Source organism: Strongyloides ratti (genome assembly GCF_001040885.1).
Source record: "Strongyloides ratti genome assembly S_ratti_ED321, chromosome : 1".
NCBI classification, from domain to species: Eukaryota; Metazoa; Nematoda; class Chromadorea; order Rhabditida; family Strongyloididae; genus Strongyloides; species Strongyloides ratti.
The window spans coordinates 11,352,008-11,375,193 of record NC_037307.1 but is presented as its reverse complement, the minus strand read 5'-3'; the positions used below and the strand labels follow the sequence as shown (position 1 = coordinate 11,375,193).

Here is a 23,186-nt window from a genome sequence, read left to right as displayed (position 1 = left end):
GACATCACAATGTATGATAATATAAAAAAGATTGAAGACGTGGCTATTCTTCCCAAGAGAAGTGTTAAAAAAAAATAGTATCAACATGAAAGATAAAAAAGGATTAAAATTTGTTTCCTTTTTTTTTATTATCAAATGATTTTCATTTGCATTTCATAAAGATTTTTTAAAATTTTAACTGCAATATGCTAATTTATTAAAATTTATTTTTCAAAATGTAAAAAATTATTATTATAATAGAATTGTTATATTACATAAATTTGTATTGATAATTATTTTCTCATTTAAAATACCTGTTGCGTTACTTTTTTTTTTATAAATATTATATTATATAGTAACATTTTATCTTCAAAATATATATTCAATTTATTTCACTCAGTATAAAAGACCCCCCTTGAGAAATACATTTTTGAACATACTAATATGTTACGGAAAATTTTTATATTTAACTTTAATTCGATTTCACTTTATTTTACCAAAACAAAAAACTATACAATATGTTTCTTTCTATTAAAACTTTGTATTTAATGTTCCTGTTTATTCAAGTTAATGTCGATTTAAAAAAAAACAGACTTTTTTATTTTTAAGTTATACTATAAAAAAAATATTTATAGAAAAATAAGATATCATTAATTTCATTTATAGTAATCATGAAAAAAAAAAATTATGTCAATTTTAGAATAAAAATTTTAAGATATTTTCAAAAAACTAGCTGAAAAATTAATTTCCTCACTTATCCTTTTCTATAAATAAATATAAATTTTTATGCGCATAACGATATATATATATATTTTTTTTTTTGTAAAATTATATAATTTTCACTTCATATAGGTAAGATAAGAATTACCAAACAAAATATTGGTACCGGGTATGAAATTTTTAGTTACCCTCTTTTTTATCTTACTTATAATATATAAATTTTAAAATGTTTATTTTCAGAATATTTATTAAACTTTTTTTTTTTATCTTTAATATATTTAGAGAAACATTTAATTTTTTTAATTATCTTTATAAGAACATTATTAAAAATATTATTAAAAAATTCTATTGTTCTTTCACAAATAAAGTATATATATATATATACATATAAATAGATTTTTTGGACAATTTTTGTTATTTTTTCCTATTTTTGTCATATGATTTGCTAAGTGTTTATTTAACAAATATAATATAATGAATTATGAATGATTTATGTAAGTTTTTTTTTTTGTTATATTATTATATTGTTTTTAGTTACCATAAATTTAAAATCTTCATATATAACTTGTGGCATTCTGGCTCCAGTAACAAATTCTATTGTAGTATCAAATCCTTTACAAATAATAAATTATTCATCAGATAAAACAAATGGTACTCATGATTATTTAACAAATGATGATGTTACAGCATTATCTTTATCATTTGATTCACGATTCATTGCATATTCTACAGAAGTTATTAGAATATATGATATAGAATCGAAAAAAATTAAAAGAACATTATCAGGTCACAATTTTCCTGTTGTTTCTATTTCATCAAATCACAAATCGTCATATATATGGGCTTCAGCTTCATCAGAAGATGGAATGGTAAATGTTTGGGATATTCGATCACATCCTGCCTGTTGTTTTTCAAAAAAAATTTCTAAAATTATTAATTGTGTCTCTTTTTCTCCGGATGATTCTCTTTTAGCTTGTGGTGGTGATCAATTAATACTTTTAGATACTGTCAATTTCCATACTGTTCTTGTTTTTCCTAACAATCTTCCATCATTAATTACCTCACTTTATTTTAATCCATTTGAATATGTTATGCTAACAAGTAGTACAGATAAAGTACTAAGATGTTATGATATTGAAACAATGGAATGTATTTCACAATCAATACCATTTCAATCACCAATAAGAGGAATTCAATTTGATTTAAATGGAGATTATGTTTTTGCAGCAACGGATAAAAATTTGACATTAATGACATTTGAACCATATGAGATTATTAATGTTATTTCATTAACAGACAATATAAACAGAGAAAATAATATGCAACAGACACTTGATTTTATAATTAATCCTCTTGATACAAGTGAAATTATGATTCTCAATTGGGATGAAAAAAGAAATATTACTGTTAAAAATTGTTCTATAGTAGAATTATTTACACCTCATCCAAATGAACTTATTATACCAGTTAATGGGGAGGAAGAAAATTGTAGTAATTTATTATCCCCAGATGAGGAATCACTCAATTCAATACCCAGTTTACCATCACCACCAATTATTGAAAGGGATGTAATGAAAGAATCATTATCTATGAATGATCTAGATATACCACAAATAAATAAAGTACAATCTTTACGAAGAATTTCACCATCACCCACTCAAACACGACGAACAACACCAATATCAATGCAAAGAAAACCCTCTCCTGATATAATAATAAAAACGAAATCACCTAGTAATATTGTGAAACCTAGAACACCATCAGTACCTAAATCTTCTGTAAATATTTCGAGCAGTACCAATAAAATAAATAAATATATTACCAAAGATTGTCGTTCAAAATCAATATCAAGTTTAAAAAGGGAATCATTATCTACATCATCTTCAAATACATCTATACAAAATAAAAATTCATCAAAAATTTCAGTGACAACAATAATAAAAAAACCAATTAATAGAAGTTCATCTAGTAATATTAACAAAATTAATGATATTTCAACTAAAGCAAAAGTTACAACACGACCACCAATTATTCCAACAGAAGCATCTTCAACTACATTATTTTCTAAATTTCAAACAATTCAAACAAAATGTGAAGCCGAAAATAAAGGAATGTTACGTGAACTTGAAACAGTAGTTTCATTGGTAAAAAATGGTGGATTAAAAAAACTATTATCTCAACGTATGACATTCTCAAAGACGAACTCAATGGGTATTGTATTTCGTGAACTTCTTAATATGGAATCTCTGTGGTCACTTCAAACTTGTGAATTGGCAATACCTCATCTTACTAATTTATTGTCTTCACAAAATAAGGAAAATATTGATATAGGATTAGAAACATTAAAATTTATAGTTACAGAATATGTGCCAATAATTCTTGAAAATTTAAACATACCTGAAGAGTATAACTTTCGTGGAGACATTGTAGGAGCAGAAAGAAAAGAACGTTCCATAACCTGCCATCAACGTCTTCTTCAACTTTTTTTAAATAGTTCATTTTTAAAAGAAAGAATGACTAAAGAACAACAATGTTACTTTCAAGAAATTATAGATAAATGCGGGTTGGATATTAATTAATTTTTTTAATTATTTATAATTAATTTATTTTTTTTTTACAATTGGGTATTGAATAAAAAAATATCATCTTATTTTTTAGTAATTTTATACCAAAAACATATGTAAGAAAAACATATTATTTTTATAAATTAATCAATTTTATAATATGTTCTAATTTTAAAATATATTTAATCTTTTTTTTAAAATATTTTATTAAAAACTATTTACCAAATTGTTATTTACATAAAAATGAGCAATATTTACTGATTTAAATAATTTTTGTTTCTCTAAGTTATGACTTTGTTTATAATGTTATAGTGAAGTAAAAATAAAATATACATTTAATAATAGAAACAATATAAAATTTTGAAATAATTTCTTAATTCAATAATATATTTATTTTTTTTTATAAATAAAGATTACTAAATAACAATTCATAATAATTATTATTTATATTATATAATAGCAAAAAAAAAAAATATTTAATGTAAACAATTTATTCAGCTACCCATGGCAAAAAAAAAATGTATGATAGATATATTTTAGTCTTTTTCCATAAATAAACAAAATATTTTTATAATAAATCAAAAAAATTATTACTAATTCTTATATTAGTAATAATACAGGTTATTTTAAAATAAATTTATAATTTTTTAAAATAACTAAAAATATTTCATAAAAGAAGTAGAAGTTTTTATACTATTTATTATAAAATATTTTTTTACCCTAATCTTTTATCTATAATTTTATTATTAATAGCCCTACATATAAATCAGTTAACAGTTAAACAATCTTCATGATATATATTTGTTTATATATTTCATTTAGCAATACATTACGCTATTCCAAGACTTTATAATGTTTTTTAATTGATACACTTAAAATCGTAAAAATTTGTCATGCTTCAAATTTAAACTTAATATCAATAACTTTACTTTCAATATGATATATTAATTGTCTCTATTACATCAAATCAAATTTTTTTCTATTGATTTTTTTTTATTATAAAACCACCACTTCATTACTTAATTTCTATGTGTCTTTATATTATATAATATTTTAATTTTTTTTAACACATTTCAGAAAAAAAAAATATTTTTCTAATAATTATTATTTTAAATATTTATCTTCTATAATTAAAAAATTTATTGTGATATTACAAATTGAATAAAGCATAAAATAAATATGTTATAAGTATTTTAAAAAAATTTTTTAATTTTTATCTTTAATATACTGTACTTAAAAAAAAGTTTACTTATATTCATATATTATTTTTTTTTTGATAAAGATGTCTCAGAAAAATACAAATATTTCAACATCACCAAATAAAGAAATGATCCAGATTGATTCCGATCTTTTTCAACAATTACTACTTGAAACAATTAATAATACTAATGTTAATAATAAAGTTCAAAGTAGAATTAATATGGATGCTAAAGCTTTATATAAACAGTAAGTTAAAAAAAATTTTTTTTTTAAACTTAAAAATATTTTTTTAGGCATTATGGAGAATTATCAATTCAGGAAAAATATTCCTATGATCTTAGTAAAGCACAATTAAAAGCAAGTAGTAGAACAAGTGCTTTACTAGCAGGTTTTGCAATGGTAGCATTAGTTGAGCTTCAATATACAGAACAAACACCTAGACCTCTTTTAATAATATTAGCAGTTGTAACAACTTTACTTGTATCTGTCCATTTACTTGCCTTAATGATGTCAACATGTTTACTTCCGTATATTGAAGCAAATGGTTGTACAAAAGATTCGCCTCATAGACGACTACAGTATGATTTATATTTTTAAAATATTTAAAAATAATTTATTTTTTAGTTTTTATGTTGAATTATCGTGGCTTTTTTCAACGTGTATTGGTCTTTTATTATTTCTTGTAGAAATTGGGGTAATATTTTTTGTAAAATTTGATGCCGTTAATTACCTACCTGCAGCTTATATTACAACAATGATGTTGGCACCAGTTCTAATTTTGTTTCTAGTTTTTTCTTATTTAATACATAAAAATAGAATGAGATATTCAATGGAGAGAGCACATTCAAAAATGGATGGTATTGAAAAATATGTTAACAGTGTAGAAAATGATCCTTTTGAAAGAGATATACTAGTAGATAATCCTTCACAAAATTTTGATAAGAAAGATTATGGCTTAAGTAATAGTTCATCTATTCATGATTTTCAAAGTTTTTCACCAGTAAATGTAAACAACAAATTAAATGAGTCTAAAGATACTAAAGATATTCACATTGTTTAATATTTTTTATAAAAAAAGGATAATAAAAAAATTTATATAGTTTTTATTTTTAAAAGTTTTGTTTAAAGTTGTGAAATTTTTTAAAAATATATTTCAAAAATTAACAATAAAATATTATTTTGCTATTATTATTATTATAAAAAATAAAACAAATTACTTGAGAATTTTTCAAATTTTTAAGTTCATCAATTATAAAATATTATAATTGAAGTATCTAAAAATATTTTATTATAATTTTATTTTGTTGATATATTTTAATATTTCCAAATATTTTTTTATATAAAACCATAACGTTTTAAATACTTATTTATTTAAAAAAAAAACTATTAATAAAAGATATGTAGCAGTATGATAAGTTAATTTCATTGTCTTTATTAATTATAAAATATATAGTATAAAAGTAATACAATTAATTGTCAATCGATTAAAAAAAAGAAAAAAAAATTTTTTTTTGTTCGACGTAGTAATTATAATGAATACTACCATTATACAGAAACATTAATCAGGAAAATGTATATTTACACGTTAACATGATGTAAAGAATATGATGACGATTAAGTTTATTCTTTTTTATCATTACTCTTTTTTATCTTCTTTCTTATCTTTTTTAGAATCATTTTTAGAATCTATCTTAGAATCATTCTTATCCTCATCGTTTGCCTTCGGTGGATCATTTGAATTCTTTTTTTCATCGTTCTTATCGTTTTTTTTATCGTCTTTTTTGTCTTCATTTTTATCTTCTTTTTTATCATCATTTTTGTTATCTTTTTTATCGTCATTTTTACTATCTTTGTTATCATTTTTTTTCTGAGGATTTTTTTCATCTTGGAACAAATCATTTAAAAGACCAGCAAGTGTTTGATATTGTGGATCAGCAGCCTCAGCACCTTTGACTTCTGTTGGAGCACGTATGTTAATAATTTTTTTCTTCTGAGATGTTTTTTTGTCATCTTTCTCTTTACCAAATAAGTCGTCATTAATTAATCCACATAATGTTTGATATTGTGGATCTTTTGCATCAACTTTTTTAGCTACGTCGGGAATTTTAAAATTAGATTCACCTGGAGGAGCTTTAGCTCTAATACTAATTTGTGTTTTATCTGTTTTAACATTAACCTCTTTTGCTGTAATGAAATTAACATCAATTTTAGCTTTATTTGTTTTTTCTTTTTGTTCTCCCTGTTTATCAACATTTGATTTTTTTCCATCATTATCTTTTTGATCTCCCAAATTCTTATTGTCATCTTTTTTAGATAATTCTTTCTTTGATCCATCTTTTTGATCAGCTGACTTAACTTTTTTGTTGGACAATACATTCTTTTTACCACCTCCTTTTCCTAATTTCTTTCCATTCATAGATTTTTTACCTTGTTTTCTTGGATCTTTTTTCTTATTTCCTCCACATCCTAATACAGAAAAAACTATTGTTAATAATATAATTGATAAACGACATATACTTAATAAAGTAATAATATTATAATACGTCATTGTAATTTTTCAGAATCAAAAAGACTGTACACTTTTAATTGTGTAAATATTTGATATAATGGAATGTATTTTATATACATTATTTTCTTTGAATTTTATTTTGAAATTTTTAAAAAAGGCAAATTTTAGTAGGATATAATTATTTTCATTTTTTTATATCATGTATATTTTATACAAAAAAAAATAATATTAGATAATTTTTTATTTTTTTATAACATTAAATTAATTATTTATAATTAACAAATAATTCAAAATTTTTAATATATATTTAAATTTATAAAAACGTTTATTCCAAAAACTATAAAAATTTAATCTTGATCAATTTCATCAGTATGTGAATTTTCAGATATTAATGTATTTTGTCCCTCTTTGCCTGGTCCTTTTATTTCATATTTAACATTTTTCATCCATGGATGTTCAAGAATCTGCCTACAATTGTATCTCACACTTGGGTCAGGATTCAACATTTCATATACTAGATTTTTTGCATCATCAGATATATTTATAGAATTTGGATAGACGATTTTTCGTTTCATTTGATAATATACCATTTCTCTAGGTTTTGAATCTCTAAATGGCATACATCCAGTAAGCATAATATAAAGTATAACACCAGAACTCCATATGTCAACTCCTTGTCCGGTGTACATAGTTGCACGAAGGATTTCTAAAGCTACATATGCTTTTGAACCACAAAATGTTTTTGATGTTACACCAGCTGGTAAGTGACGTGCAAATCCAAAATCACCTAATTTAATGTTACCATAACGATCAAGAAATATATTTTCACATTTTAAATCACGATGTACAATTTCAAGAGTACTTAAATATCGCAATGCCTCAATTAATTGACGCATCAAAAATTGAGATTCTAAGTTAGAAAGAAATTTTTCTTTCTTAATTTTATGTAGTAAATCTCCATTTTCTACATATTCTTCTATAATGCTTACATATCCAGTTGATTGAACGATATCATAACATTTTACAATATTTGGATGATTTAAAATTTTAACAATCTTTAATTCTCTAGGTAAAAATCTATTAACAAAATCTGTTTTTTGACGAAGATCTATTTGTTTGATAGCAACAAATTTATCTTCTTTTTTAGAGAATCCATATCTTACTTTTGAGAAACATCCTGATCCAAGTATTTTATTTTGTAAAACAATATCATGTTTAGTTAAAGTATTACGTAAATCTATTGAAGCATCAGATTCACAGGTAATAAGATCCAAAGAATTGTCATCCAAATTGTTGTTAGTATCAGCTTTTGTAAATGATTTTTCTGTATTATGTACCATAATTAATAATAGTTAGTGTGTTGTTGAATTGGTTGATTGATAGGTCAATTTGTTAAAGTTAAAAAAATTGTCAAAAATCTTTCCCATATAAAGATTATTGAATAATAATAATTTACAAATTATAAATTTTATATTGCTAATGTGTAAAAATCAAATTTTATCAAAACAATTATTCAATCAACATTGATGTTCCATAAATTTTCCATTGTAAAACCATCTTTCAATTGTTCTATTGCAACACCTAACTCTTCACTAAATACTGGAGGTCGTGGTTGAACATTTTTAGCAACACCATCAGAAAAATAAGCAGCAAATGCATCCATTCTCAATGGTTTATCATCAATTTCATTAATATCATCTATTATTTTGTCATTTTCAGTAATTGATTGTGGAGTTTGTGGACGATCTTTTTTATATTGTACACCAAATATAGGTTTATTAACGTATGCTTTATGAAGTACTTGAATTGATTTTGCAATATTTTCTAATTTTTCAAAAGAATCTAAACGAAATCCTAATATATAATCACCTGATTGAACACTTGTCTCAATAACTAATGCTAATCCAAATTTTGAATCCCTAATTCTAGCTGATCGTAATTGTAAATATGGTATACTAACATTATAACATACATTTATTGATGAATACCAAACAACTCTAATATTTGTCAAAATCATAACACCTAAATTTCCTTGTTCTGAACTAAGATTCCACACACCATCAATTTTTTCAATTAAATTTTCTTGAGGAAGTAAATTTAAATTATCATCAGTCAAAAGAACACCTCTCATTTTTAGTTCTCTATAAAGTTTGGATGTTTCATAAGCACGATGAATACCAATAACTGTTGTAAATAATTTTGTTTGTGAAGGGTTAACACAAGTAAAAATAAATTCAAATCTGGTTGAAGAATTTTTTGCCATTAAATATAGTGACTCAGCCTGCCCTCTTACTCTAGAATTTGCTATTCTTGTTGTAACACCATTTACAGAATTAAAACCAATAGAAAGATTAATTCTTGTCATAGATGAAGCATTCCATATAAGACGAATATTTGTTATCTTAAGAACACCTTTATCTCCATTATTTCCTTTAGTATCCTCTACATTATCAATTTTTTCAATTAATACTTCACCTGGAATAAGACGAAGTAGTCTAAATATAAAAAAAAAAAATATTAAATTTATAAATTTTAAATAAAAATTACCTTGATTCAAGATCAAAACATATATCTTTATCCTGCCAAATACCATCATAAACAAAATTACTTTTCATTATTATTTATTATTAAAATATAAAATATTATTTTAAAATAAATTTAAAATTAGTTGCCATAGAAACAAAAATAATAATTACTTAATATTTTATTGACAAAATTTAGTAACAAAGAAAGTGTGTATTTATTAAAATTATACATTTAAAAAACATTTTTTATCACAGTTTTTATTTGTTTTTTTCTTTTATCAAATGTTTTAATAGCTTCAGTTCGAAATTCATTAGTATCATTACATAATGGTGGAAGCATATGATAATTTTTAATATATAATTCATATTCACAAAATTCTTTAGCTATTTTATCATGTATCCTATCTTTTAATATCATAAATTCAATTCCATATTGATTATGTGAAACAGGTAATATTGGTAAAATAATTTGTTTTGGTAAATGTTTAATTTCTGATCCAGACATTTTTGGTATTGTTGAAAGAGGAATAAATGCTTCTCCTGCTATGTCATTAAATAATACAACATCATGATCTAATATACTAATTCTAAGACATGCACCATTAATAAAAAATTTACTTTCTGCTATTGTCATTTGAAAAATTTGATTCCATTTAGGATTTAATGTTTTTTGTCTAATTTCAGTAGTTGATGGAGGATATGAATCAAGAGGAAAATAATAACGTGGCATTAATTCAATTCTCACATAAGGATCAGAACTTTTTGAAAAAATATCTAATATTGGAACATTATTTGCTTTAATAATAAGCATTGATAATAAAATTTGTTGTCCAGTCATTGGAAGATATCCAATTCTTAATGATAATGTTTGTGTTTTATTATTTATTGATGTATTAATTGTTCGATCTCCTAATCTAGTATAATATTGAAGAATTAAATCTTCAGTTGGTGTTTTATTAATTTTTAATTCTTTATATAATTGACTACCTTCAATATTCCATACAACTTTTAAAATTTGACATATATGAAAACAAGCTGATTCCATTTGATCATAATATTTGATAGATTGTCCCATAATTAAAGAATCTTTAATATAACATTCTGTTAAATTCCACAATTTTTCTAAAGCATATTCACGTAATCTTGTAGATAAATTTTCTTCAATTAAATTATATATTTTTTCTAAATAATAAAATAAATTTTCCATTCCTTCATGATTTAAAAAACTTTTTACCAATGTTTTTAAATTTTTTTTTTCTCTTTTAACTCCCTGATTAGATAAATTTCTACACAAATTTTTTAGTATATCTTTTTTTTTTGTCAAAAATAAAATTACTAAATCTTCTGCCATTCTTTGACATACATTTTGTGTTGTATTAATAACTTTTGATATTGTATTACATGCTGTAAAATATTCTTCATCACTTAATAAAGTTTTTAGTCTTTCTATCTCAATGAAACGTCCATAATTTTGTGTTATTTGTTCAATGACATGCTCAATACTATTGGCACTTTTTAATGAAAATATTGCACTATTTTTTGAGTATGCTTCTTTACTTATTTCTTTTGAATAAATTCTTAAACTTTCTGCAAATACCTTTAAAAAAAAATTTTTTTTTAGTATATAAATTTATATATTTTTATACTTACGCAAATAATTCTAAGTGTACATATTCTAGCAATACGATGATTAGTAATTTGAAGTCTAACATAATCATCTGATAATGCTTTCCAAATAGCTAGACAATAAATTGCACTATCAAAACATGGATAATCAAAACTTTTTTTATTTTTTATTGATCTAATTGAAGTAATTGAATCTGAATGTTTTCTTTTTTCATTATGTTGTGGTTCTAATGCTTTATAAATTAATTCTTTACTCATATTACTCCATGTAAATGTCCAAAAAACAGAAGTTGCTTCAAAATAATCTTCATATAATATAACATCTTTACAATTAAGATTTATTTGTAATACTTTTAATTGTCTTAAAGCATCAAATAGCTTCATAGTTGATCTTGTAAAAATTTCTAATTCTTTCTTATCTTTATTATTTAATTCATCAACAGCATTGGTTATTGATGATCTTATTATAACATTCAAACGCTCATTTATCAATTTAAAAACAATATTTGTATAATTAATTTGAAATAAAGTTAAAATATTTGTTAAACAATGATGATGTGAAGATATACATAAATATATTTGGTCAATTATTGAACAAATATAATCAACATATGCAAATTGATTATCTGTAATAATAAATTTTTTAGAAAACCAATCAAATATATTTTTATCTATTAATTCTTTTATAATATTTTGAAGTTTTGTTACATATACACCAGCAACAGGATTATCCCATATTTTAACTTCTAAAACAATTGTTATTAATTTTGTCCATTTTATAAATTCATTAAAACGTGTAGTATCTGATTCAGGTGGAAAAAAAAATGTACTACCATTTAATTCAATAATAGAATTAAAATAAATTATCAATGATTCACCTAAAACACTTAAAGCTTTTAAAGCTTTTGGTGTTGTTAATAAACAAGCATTTTTTATAATTTCACAATTATAACTTAAAATTTTTTCTCTTATATTCATAAAATCACCACTAAATTTAAGATCAAACATTTTTGCTAAGACAAGAAGTCTCATTGTTAATGGTATAATACCATAATATTCTGTAACACATTGTAAAATAAAATTTGCCATTGTTAAATTACATTTTAAACTTTCTATGTCATTATCTTTTCTATAAACAGTAAATACATAGATAAAAATTTTATCAATAGCATCTTTAAGTTCTTCAAATCCAAAGATAACTTCATCACAACCAAAACAATTTTTTCTTCTAATTTTAACATCAGCTGTAGCATTAATTCCTTCTAACAAAAAAACATGCGTTTGATTAAGTTTAAAAGATTTCATATCAATATTTAAACACAATCCATTCTTATCAACATGACGAGTTAACCTTTTAAAAAGTTTTGCTGATTTGTAAAATGTTTTATTTATCTGCGAATCACAATTATTTACATTATTTTGTTGATACATTTTAAATGATAAATTTGGTTCTTCTAATACAGTAATTGTTTGAAGAATATTTGATTCAATTACTTGATTAACATATTGTATATTAGAATTCTTAGTTTTTCGGTTAACTGTAAATACAAAAAAATAAGGATATGAAGATTTTATTAATATTTCAATTGTCAATTCATTTCTTTCAATTAACTCAAGAACACATTTTGTATTATTTTCTTGATTAAAAACCTATAAAGTTTTCTAAATATTCAAATATATTTACCTGCTTTAAAAATTCAAATTCATTTCTAATACCTTTTCTACTATTTTCCTCTTTTTCAATAGATTTTTCTAAATTTTTAATATAATTAATATTTTTATCTGTTGAACAACCAACAATAGCTGCTGCAACTGAACAATATAAAGTTTCATTTACATTTATTGTAAAATTATTTTTTTCAATATTTATGTTTTTACTACTACTTTCATTTTCATTTTTGTCCATTTTGTATAACAAACAAATAAAAAAAGTAAAAATATAAAAAGTTAAAACTTTAGTAGAGATTGAAAATTTGCATACACACCAAATTATAGTTTATAATTGAATGTAATGATGCATCATTTTTCTAACTAATAATATTTTTCTTATCAATAACATGAATTATTTACACATTTTAATTTTGAAATGTGAAATAATAAAGCTTTGATAAGAAAAAAATAATGTTTTTCTTTTTTTTTGTTAACTAATTTTTTTTTTCTAAAATATTTGTAAATAATTATTATCTGGAAAATAATTTAATTAACAAGTTTATGTAACAAATTTTTTTTATTTTATTTAAAATTACAAAAATAAACAATAAAATAAATTTAAAGTTAAATTTTTAAAATTTTATTGTTACAATAAAGTATCAAGATGTACATATTTCTTTATCACCTTTTATAAATTCTTTAAAAGTGGTATCAAATATAATTATGTAATAGTAAAATAGTTATAAAGATTACTAAAATAAAAATATTTTAAATTATAAAGTATTAATATGTTTATGATTTTAAAATAAAATATAAAGATAAAGTTCCAAATAATAATATAAAGAATAAAGTGATTTTTGATTTATTCAAATATACTTTAAAATGAACATTTATAATATTTAAATCATTTTGATTAAATACAACAAAAAATTTATCTATAAAATAAAAAAAAAATACAGTAATATTAAATTTTATTTTTAATCATAAAAAATTAGTAAACTATATTTTTAATTAAAAAAAAATGCTAATTCTAAAAATAAAATTTTAATTTAATTTTTGTATACAATAATTTTTATTCTATTATTATTCAAATTTTTTTATTTTATAAATATAAAATAAAAACATTATTATTTGTTATTAATAATGATTTCAAAAAGTAGATCAAGATCAAATTCTCGCAAAGTTTCAAATGCGCCTAATAGAATTACTGCTCAAATTTCAGAAGAATTTTCAGTTATTTCAAATGGTAAATTTAATAATTTTTTTTTTATTTTGTTTTATAGGAAAGCGAGATACTTTTCAAACAACTATCAATAAAACAGGATATTTAGGAGACATTTCTTCAGCTGCTATAATAGAAAAAAGTAAAATGTTAACTAATGGTAAATTAGAAACTTTTGAAAATAAAATTGAGCCTAAAAGTATTACCGAAAAAACTGAAAATTCAGAAACAGTTACCGATTGGACTTCAAATATTCTTATTAAAAGACCACTTAATGTTTACAATAAAGAATATCAAAGTTTTTGTATTGATGATACAACAAATGGAACATTATTATTTAACAATACAGAATTGATTAATTTGCCTAATACTAACAAAAAAATTGAAACTTTTAAGATAAATAATTCAACAAAAAGCTTTCAAACGATTGATTCATCATCTGATGGTGAAAATTTTATAACGAATCAATCTAAACGTTTTTCATTTCGTAAAAGATCAAAAAGTTTTAAAAGAGAAAATTCTAAGGATAGAAATTGTATTAAATTAAATAACGAAACTACTAAAGTTTTACATGGCACAAAAAATAACCGTACAACCGTTAATGTAAGTAGTTGTGAAGATTTAACAGACAAAACTTATACTACAACATCTCAACAAACAACATTAGGTTTTTATTCAGAGTTCAAAAATGAATATGAGCATTTATTAGATGAAAATAAAATATTAGGTGAAGTTTCATCATCGTATAATAGTAAAATTGATACACAAATTCTACATGAACCTAAATTTAGAAAATTTAAGAAGGCAGAAGATTTACAACCATCACCAATTTTAAAAGAAAAAGGTATAAAGATGACTGAAATAGATTGTAAAAATTTAAAAAAATTATATTCAATAGAAAAAAAAAATACTTCTATTAAATATAATCGTCTAACATTTGCTGAACAGTTAGAAATGACATTTAAAAATACTGATATACAACCTAATATAAATGATCCAAATGCTTTAAATTTTCTAGATAAATTAAATCATACATACCGTAATAGTTTAGAAGAAACAATACCAAATTTTAATATACAATGTCTTGCTAATAGTACACGTAATGATGAATTACTTGAAAATTTAATATACGATGACATAAAATTACAGGAACTTCAAAGTATTCATTTATCAAAAAGTTTTGATAAAGATGTTGATTTAAATTTAATTCAATTAGAAGTAGAAAAAAATGAAATGTTATTTGCGAAGCAACAATTCTCACATGTTAATGATTGTGCTACAGAGATGGTTCGACAATGTTCAAATACAAAAATAGCCACTATTATTAATACCCCAACAACAATTTCAGATATAGAAGTAAAGAAATCAGAAATTACCAGTGACAATAATGTCGCAACTACAACAAGAATTACCCAAGATATTTATTCTATTAAAAGAAAAGATAAAAATAAAACTGAAACTGAAAACTTAAAATATGAAAAAACAATTAAAAAACAAAAAGAGCAAGTAGATAAAGATATGGAAATGACAAAAAAAACGTATAAAGTACCTCCGCTTGTACTTAAAGAGTCACAACAAGGTGAAAAAAATTCATTTGTCGATTCTTCAATAATTAATGACTTTCGTGATGAAATGATTCAAAGTGTTTATGATGTATGTGATTTTCTATCCCAAAAAGTCAAAAATGATACAGCTGTAAATTTGGTTGAAGAAAGGTTTATGGAAAATGCTAAATTTCTTTATAAATTTTTCTTTCATAGTTGCAGAGAAAGTGATTAAATTTAAAAAATTTTTTTTATTATATTTAACATTATTTATAAAATTAAAATAATTAATATAATTTATTAACTAATAAACATTAATATTTGAAATTTATTTTATAAATTATACTACATAAAATGTTTTTAGTAGATTTTTTTTTATCTACTATGTATCAATAAATTTATTTCAAATATTATAAAAAAAACTTTAGACTTTAATATTCTGAAAAAATTGTTTTATTTGTTAAAAAAAATTCTGTTACTAATAATTTATCAATATTGTATATAAAAAAATGTTATTTTTAAAAATTTGTATTCTAATAACTTAAAAAAATTAATATAAATTTCCTGTTTTTTTTTTCTTTAAAAATTCAAATATTTTTATTTAAAAATTGTTTATTTATACCTTTATTTATAAGATTAAACAAAAAAAACTTTAAAATGCATTTATAAAAGTTGAGTGAGGTTGAATTTCAGACCTGGTGTCCCCTGTTGTACTTCCATCCACCCATCTTGGCTTCGTCTATTTCCACGACGATGCCTTCTCCACCGATAATAAAATCTTTGCTTTCCAAAGCATCTGCCACATGTAGGACAATCAATCTTCCTTTTAATTATTTTCTTATCTTGGAGAAACTTGAAAGCTGCTTCCTCGTCGCAGAAAATTTTCTTTAAAGATTTCATTGATGGAATTGAAGCCATCTTTGATTCGTTGTTTTGATTGAAATTTAGAATTGAATACTCCTTCCTTTTTTTTGAAAACTACGTTAAAAGCATTTTTTCTTATTAGATTGGTATATTTATCATTTCTTAATACTTTCTTATAAAAAAATAAAAAAATTTTTTTCTCTTTATTTTTCTTTTATTCTATTTTTTTCTTATAATTTTTTTGTTTTTAGTATAAAAAAAATTTTTTTTTCAAAAGTTCAAATTTTTTTTTCTGATCCCCTATGTTTTTTCATATTAGAAAAGTAAAAAAAATTGAAAAAAAATTCATTTAAAAAGTTATTTGAAGTGTCTCCAACTTTAAAATAGATCCATTTTTAATATATAGAAAATTGGATTTCAAAATTTGAGAGATAAAATAAAATAAAGTAATAATTATTATCAAATTTCTAGCTTTTATGTAATAATTTAAAAGAAAGAACAAAGTATTTTAATTAAAGAGATCATAGCTCCCAAGAGTTTATTAGATAAAACTAAATGATATAATATAACAGGGTTATATTATTATAAAATAGGATAGAAAAGAGATTAAAAAAAGTGATTAAAAGCTAAAAATTCTTTATTTATGTCTATGAAATTATTTGGTACAAATCAAATATCATTTACATTTTCTTTACTTATTTTTCACCATAAAATATCAATTATCTTTTTTTCATTTATTTTATTTGTTTTTCAATAAAAAAAATCAAATATCAAATACTTTCTTTCATTACTTTTAATTAATAATATTTTAAGAATTAACATTAAAAATATATTTATTTTTATTCATTTATAATATTTTTTACAATTTATTTTGTAATCTTTGAATATGCAAAAAAAAAACCAAAAAAGAAGGAGGCATAATAGAAAAGTACCGTTGATTCTTTTTAGTTATAATAACAATTTGTAATTATTAAATTTAAACGACAAAATTTATGTTAGAAAAAGTAAAAAAAATTAAAAAAAAATTTTATTTAAAAAAATTATTTTAGGTGACACTAAATTTAAAAGAAATCCGTTAAGTGATATTAGTATTCTTTTTTTTTCTTGTAATTTGCCTTACGCATGGTGTAGAAGAAGCTAAAGGTTCATCAAAAGATCCTTTAATATTTTTCTTTAAAATACCATTTTCATTATCTTTACTAAGTACTCGCCTTTTACGAATTTTCTTTCTGTTCTCATTCCTTTCAGCCATATCAAAAAGTGATCTTTCATGTTCTTTGTCAGATTCTAATGGTTGAATGACAGATATATTTTCTATAGAAATAGAATCTTCATCAATGTTTTTGTTAACAACACTATTAAGCAATGAAAGTTTTCTACCTTTTTTTTCTTCCGCAGACATTTTGACAAAATTTGTACTATCTTTTTTATTTTTTGAAGAACTCGATAAAGTTCTACCACTTTCTGACATATCACATGAAATTTCAGATGGTACAGTAGGTTTGTCAGCAATAGAAATAAGACCATCACGTTTAACTTTACTTCTAGTAATTCTTTTAGAAGCTACATTATTTCCTGGAGAGATTTGATCGGTTTTGCTATGTGTAGATTTATCATTTTTCTTTCCATTATTGATAGAATCCTTTTGAACATTTAATTTACTAACTGTTTCCTTATTAGAAATACCATTTTCATTTATTGAATCTTCAGAATCAGAAATTTCTACTAAAAACCTTTTATTTGAATTACTTTTTTTGTTTTTTAATTTTGTTGTACTAGAATCAATAATATCTTCGTCGTTACTTTTATCAATAATTATAGGAGGTGCATACTTTGTTTTATTACTTAAACTACTTGATAAAGTTGGTATTTTAGGTTTGCCTTCTTTTGTACTATTGCTACCTTTCTTAATAGCAATTAATGACTTTACTACAACATCTGTTATTTTTGTTGGTTTTTTGGCAGATTGACACAATTCATTTATATTAGCGTTCATTGATAATATTTGTTTTTTAGAACGCTTAACCTTAACAAAGATTGATTTTGAAAATTTCACATCAGGTGCTGTTTGAGTTGTTGTACCAAATATTCCAAATACTAGTTCACCCAAAGAAAGACAAAGTTCAGATAAGACAGAAACTCTAAGATCAGCATCAATAAATGATGATTTATCTGTACGCCCTTCACTTATTAAAACTAATTTGCTTTCCTTTATTTCTGAAAGAATATCTTTTATTAAAGAAATATTTACAATTTTTGACAACATATTGTATGTCATTAATATTGCTTCAAAAACAACAATTGATCTTTTAATTACATCCATATCTCTAAAATTGTTATATCCTGGTGTTAACGATATGCATATAATTGTATAGGATATTAAGTATTCAGAAAGGATAAACGGATAATAATCTGTTTTATCTTTAAATTTATAAAATAATTTTTGTTGTTCTGTAATTAAATGAGAAAAAACACTCATTACACGACATCTAAAAGTTTGTTCAATATTAATATTAACATTATGTCTACTAGAAAATAAAACCATTGGTAATAATGAAAACAAAGGTGCTCCCCCACGATATACATTTTCTGCTATTTTGACAACTAATTTAGAGCGTACATCATAATCAGTATCATAAAGACATCTTGATACAGCCACCAAATTTGAAAAATCCAAATTTGCATTCAAATCACTATTAAGATTTAGGAATAGTAACGTTTTTGAAATGTAATATTTAATTGTTGACTCTTGATCACTAGAAAAATCCAACCAATAATTTAACTCACTCATTAATAAATTTCTAAAGATATTTGCTACTTTTTCTATTACATCCGTCTCCATCTGTAAACGGTTGGTCAATACATTGTAAATAAGATTTATAGCACTAACAATGTTATGTGTTGATGTATCAAAATATAAAGGAAAAGCAACAAACTGATTCATAGAAAGTGGTAATCGCACACCATCATGCTTTACAGCAAAAGAATATTTTTTTTCAAAAGAATTAAGAACTCTAGAACTAGGATTCATAATAGCCTCTCTCAATTCACTATTTGAAATAACTTTGTAATGTTCACTTAAATTTTTTGGCCCGTTTTCAATTACATGTAAAGCTTTTTCAACAATATCCTTCCAAAATCCTTCAGGAAATTTCACTTCAATAATATGACCATCTTTTGTTACTTTTTTAAATTTAGCAATCCCTGATAAAATTCTAAATGATCTCCCACACTGTGGTGATTCTTTTTCTAATTTATTAGAAAATGTTTTTGTTAAATTATCTACAATTCCTTGAATTTCATCTTCAGGTGTTATATGAAGAAGAATAAAAATACCATATTTTACAGCTTTTGGAGTAGCTTTTTCAAATGACTTCATTATTATATTTGTAAGCATTTCTCTGTCCCCAGGAATTAAATCAAATTCAATATTTGAAGTAAAAATATTTTTTAGTATATACATGCCACAATCAGAAATAGGTTCAAGTTCAAAGTAACCAATAATATCTGCAACCATATCCAAAGAATTTGAAAACAAAAAATTAAATCCAAACACCTTTGATGTATATCTTAAAATTTCAGTCAAGTAAGATACTTTTAAAATATTAGCTTTTTTTCCATCTTTAGCTAATTTTAACAAACTTGAAAGCATACATTTACCAAAGGAAGAATCCATAAGAAACGGTGCTGATCTTTCAATAAGTTTTCGGAATTGATCGATACTTTCTTTCTCAATTGATAAATTCATTAATTCTTCTAGTATCTCTGTCAAATTTTTTTGAACAGATTTTATTGACAATTTTCCTGATGTATATATGTCATAAATATTCTCAAACTTCCCAAGTTTCATAATAGCATAATAGAATTTAGGAAGATGATTGTATAAACTAGAAGCATTTGGTTTTGAGTAAATTTTTAAAAATTCATTTTTAGTTTGAATATCTGCCACAGTTGATGTTTCTTTATACTCAAGCAATGTATATCGTACAATTTCAAACAATCTCAAACGATTATGCAATAAAAGACAATAAGTAGAAATTCCATTTGAGTTTAGACAAATAAATAATTTTTCTAAAATATCTATTCTTTCTTCCTCACTAATACTTGGAGATAATATAGAACTGACTAAAATCGTCTCTAACCTTTGAATATCAGAATGATTTTTATGAATAACACTGTTGAAAAAAAACGATAATGCATGTATTACATCTTCTTTGTAAGTATCACTAGCACCATTAATATATAATGACTTATGAACACTGCTCAAAAAAATCATTGCTTTATGTCTGAAATATTCATCTGGATCATTCACCAACCTTCCAATACTTTCAAAAATTCTTTTACTTATTTTTGAAGGATCTTTAGTAAATATACTATTAATCCATACAAGCATTTTGTCTTTTGATAAAAAATGTGTATCTCTAAATAATTTTACAATATAAGAATCAATAAAAGGTAATGTCCCATTGCTATTTTCAATAATTTTTCCTATTATTTCGACATTAATTGCTTTTTCAATATCAGTCCACTCTGGTCGATACCGAAAGACATCTTCTGGTTTTGAAATCTTACTTAACACTTTACTATTAGACTCAGCAACACATCTCCATAAACAATATCTAGCTTTACTGTTATTACCTAAAATGGCTAGTCGTTCTATATGATCAATCAGATCATTAATAAAACCGGGTACGGTCTTTTCTAAAGATTGTATTACACTAAATAATTTACCACCAGTACGTTTACCAGTGAACAAAGAATCATGTTCCAATGATTCACGAATAATTCTACCAGCTCCAATAACTGCATTAGAAGCATCCTCTTTAGACAAAGCTTTACAACACAATTCATAACTTTTTTTAAAATTTTCTTTCTGTGGCTCTACAAGATAATAAAATAATACATCCAAAGTTTCTATATCAATATACATATTTGATAAAATACGAACCAAAATTTTAGTTAATAGTGATCCCAATTCACCAACTTTTCTAATAATAATTCCACTAGAATTTAATGGTATTGTTATTTCAGCACATTTAATTATTGATGTTAATAATTTTTCTGTAGATTTCAAGCAACTAGTACCTATCCAATTCAGAACAATACTTTCAATATCGTAAAGATAAAAAATATTTAGAATTTCATAGTAGTCATCGAATAAATTGTTATCAACGCTAACAACTTTTGGAAATACATCCAAAACTATTTCAAAAATTTCTGCAGCAGCTTCCTTGTTACGAAATGGTATTTCAGGAGATGCAATTGCGCAAATCTTTATAATATTAGAAACAATCATTAAATTAATTTCATCATTATTTTTTCCTATATATTCATCACCAATAAGTGTTTCCATCCATATTGCATATTTAACTTTGTCACTTCGTAATTCTTCAATTTCTTTAACAGCCTTTAAACCGGCTTGCTCTTTACGTTGACTTTTAACAGTTATGGAAGTTCTCTCGCTTTTATCATTTATTTTTGATAAATTTTTTTCTTTTGTAGTAATAATCTTAGAAAAATATTTTGAACTTTTCTGTAATTATATTATTTAAAATATTTAATTATATTTAAACTTACACGAAGTTTTTCAATAATCTCTTCATCAGGTAGTGAAGGTTTCAAACCAGCTAAACCATATGGTGCCCACGACGTTGAATTTCTCTTAGGAGGCATGCCTTTAATAATAAAAAATAAAACACAAACTTTTAAGTTAAAAAACGGGAAAATATGTGAACAATTATACTACAAAAAAAAACTATTAGATGATAAATCTGGTGAGGAAAAGGATGCAACAAATAACAAAAGGAAAAAAAGGCGGGTTTTTTTATTATTTCGTTGACAGTTTACCAAAATGTATTATGTAAACATTTTATAATGGTATTTTGATATAAGATGCAAATATAATCAGCAAAACTCACGAAGTATTAGAAATTAAATGCTTTTGAATGTTGTTTTGTTAACAAAGTATCAAACACAGATTGCTATATTTTACAACTATAATAAAAATTTTGTTGTAAGATAAATTTGAATACAAAATTTTTGTGTTAAAAATTTTTTTTCATTTCATATTTAATTACAACAAAAAATCTCATTCATATTTTAATATGATGAAAAATATATACGTGGAAATAGATACTAAAAACAAAATAATAATTTAAAAAACATTTATTTGATAAAACCATGAGCTATAAAATATATCTTACAGAAAAGTAAGCATAAATTAGAAAGAAATATATAATCTTCTCAGTTTGATGATTTATTTTCCTCCAAGATAGCAAGAGATATCATTTCTTTGGTTGTCTGATGCAGTTGATCCTGGACTTTGTTGTGGTCCACCAAAGGCGTATTCTTCACGGACGAAACTACCACCTCCTGAGCTTCCTCCAGATGCTGATGGTTGGGACATGTAAGCTGAGCGATCCATTATTGTGTGCAGAAGAGAAAATTGAAAATATCAATTACAACGACTAGAGAATTTTTATGTGTTTTTGTATTAGTTGATGAGATGTAAATTTGAATTATTATTATACTAAAAGATTTTCGTTTATTATAATTTTTGTAAAATAAAATGCAAAGACATGAATTAGTTTTTAGACGGTTAGAAATTTGTGATTTCATTCATTTTTTAAATTGATCAAACTCAATCACAAAATTTTTAGCATCAGAATCCTGCTAATTTAAGGCTGAAGTTTTGTTTCTCATAGTTTTAATTCACTTCTTGTAATCTATAAAATTTTAAATAGTGTGTGATACAAAACTAGTATCTAAAATAATATAGGTGTC

At 23.2% G+C, this 23,186-nt stretch overlaps 9 protein-coding genes across 9 annotated transcripts; 3 read left to right on the top strand and 6 right to left on the bottom strand.

The window, feature by feature from the left end:
* Positions 1 to 1,180: 1,180 nt before the first annotated feature.
* SRAE_1000349400 (WD40 repeat and WD40/YVTN repeat-like-containing domain and WD40-repeat-containing domain and Katanin p80 subunit, C-terminal domain-containing protein) lies at positions 1,181 to 3,278 on the top strand (the record flags this gene model as incomplete). Its single annotated transcript, XM_024650689.1, has 2 exons — positions 1,181 to 1,193; positions 1,234 to 3,278. 2 exons carry the CDS (start codon positions 1,181 to 1,183, stop codon positions 3,276 to 3,278), a joined length of 2,058 nt encoding a protein of 685 aa, XP_024504442.1.
* Positions 3,279 to 4,545: 1,267 nt separating this feature from the next.
* Positions 4,546 to 5,523, top strand: SRAE_1000349300 (Calcium release-activated calcium channel protein 1; the record flags this gene model as incomplete). Its single annotated transcript, XM_024650688.1, has 3 exons — positions 4,546 to 4,709; positions 4,757 to 5,041; positions 5,088 to 5,523. The coding sequence occupies 3 exons, from the start codon at positions 4,546 to 4,548 to the stop codon at positions 5,521 to 5,523; spliced, it is 885 nt and encodes a 294-aa protein (XP_024504441.1).
* A 576-nt stretch (positions 5,524 to 6,099) lies between these two features.
* Positions 6,100 to 7,011, bottom strand: SRAE_1000349200 (Protein of unknown function DUF236 family-containing protein; the record flags this gene model as incomplete). The annotated part of the gene is made up of 1 exon (XM_024650687.1): positions 6,100 to 7,011. One exon carries the CDS (start codon positions 7,009 to 7,011, stop codon positions 6,100 to 6,102), a length of 912 nt encoding a protein of 303 aa, XP_024504440.1.
* Positions 7,012 to 7,319: 308 nt separating this feature from the next.
* On the bottom strand, positions 7,320 to 8,312 carry SRAE_1000349100 (AT25266p; the record flags this gene model as incomplete). The annotated part of the gene is made up of 1 exon (XM_024650686.1): positions 7,320 to 8,312. One exon carries the CDS (start codon positions 8,310 to 8,312, stop codon positions 7,320 to 7,322), a length of 993 nt encoding a protein of 330 aa, XP_024504439.1.
* A 173-nt stretch (positions 8,313 to 8,485) lies between these two features.
* On the bottom strand, positions 8,486 to 9,587 carry SRAE_1000349000 (Bardet-Biedl syndrome 5 protein homolog; the record flags this gene model as incomplete). The annotated part of the gene is made up of 2 exons (XM_024650685.1): positions 8,486 to 9,467; positions 9,520 to 9,587. 2 exons carry the CDS (start codon positions 9,585 to 9,587, stop codon positions 8,486 to 8,488), a joined length of 1,050 nt encoding a protein of 349 aa, XP_024504438.1.
* Positions 9,588 to 9,729: 142 nt separating this feature from the next.
* SRAE_1000348900 (C2 domain-containing protein) lies at positions 9,730 to 10,227 on the bottom strand (the record flags this gene model as incomplete). Its single annotated transcript, XM_024650683.1, has 1 exon — positions 9,730 to 10,227. The coding sequence occupies one exon, from the start codon at positions 10,225 to 10,227 to the stop codon at positions 9,730 to 9,732; it is 498 nt and encodes a 165-aa protein (XP_024504437.1).
* Positions 10,228 to 13,916: 3,689 nt separating this feature from the next.
* SRAE_1000348800 (Hypothetical protein) lies at positions 13,917 to 15,774 on the top strand (the record flags this gene model as incomplete). The annotated part of the gene is made up of 2 exons (XM_024650682.1): positions 13,917 to 14,019; positions 14,057 to 15,774. 2 exons carry the CDS (start codon positions 13,917 to 13,919, stop codon positions 15,772 to 15,774), a joined length of 1,821 nt encoding a protein of 606 aa, XP_024504436.1.
* A 428-nt stretch (positions 15,775 to 16,202) lies between these two features.
* Positions 16,203 to 16,457, bottom strand: SRAE_1000348700 (Hypothetical protein; the record flags this gene model as incomplete). Its single annotated transcript, XM_024650681.1, has 1 exon — positions 16,203 to 16,457. One exon carries the CDS (start codon positions 16,455 to 16,457, stop codon positions 16,203 to 16,205), a length of 255 nt encoding a protein of 84 aa, XP_024504435.1.
* A 1,021-nt stretch (positions 16,458 to 17,478) lies between these two features.
* Positions 17,479 to 22,827, bottom strand: SRAE_1000348600 (Armadillo-type fold domain-containing protein; the record flags this gene model as incomplete). The annotated part of the gene is made up of 5 exons (XM_024650680.1): positions 17,479 to 18,612; positions 18,655 to 19,245; positions 19,294 to 21,936; positions 21,981 to 22,078; positions 22,725 to 22,827. 5 exons carry the CDS (start codon positions 22,825 to 22,827, stop codon positions 17,479 to 17,481), a joined length of 4,569 nt encoding a protein of 1,522 aa, XP_024504434.1.
* Positions 22,828 to 23,186: the final 359 nt, after the last annotated feature.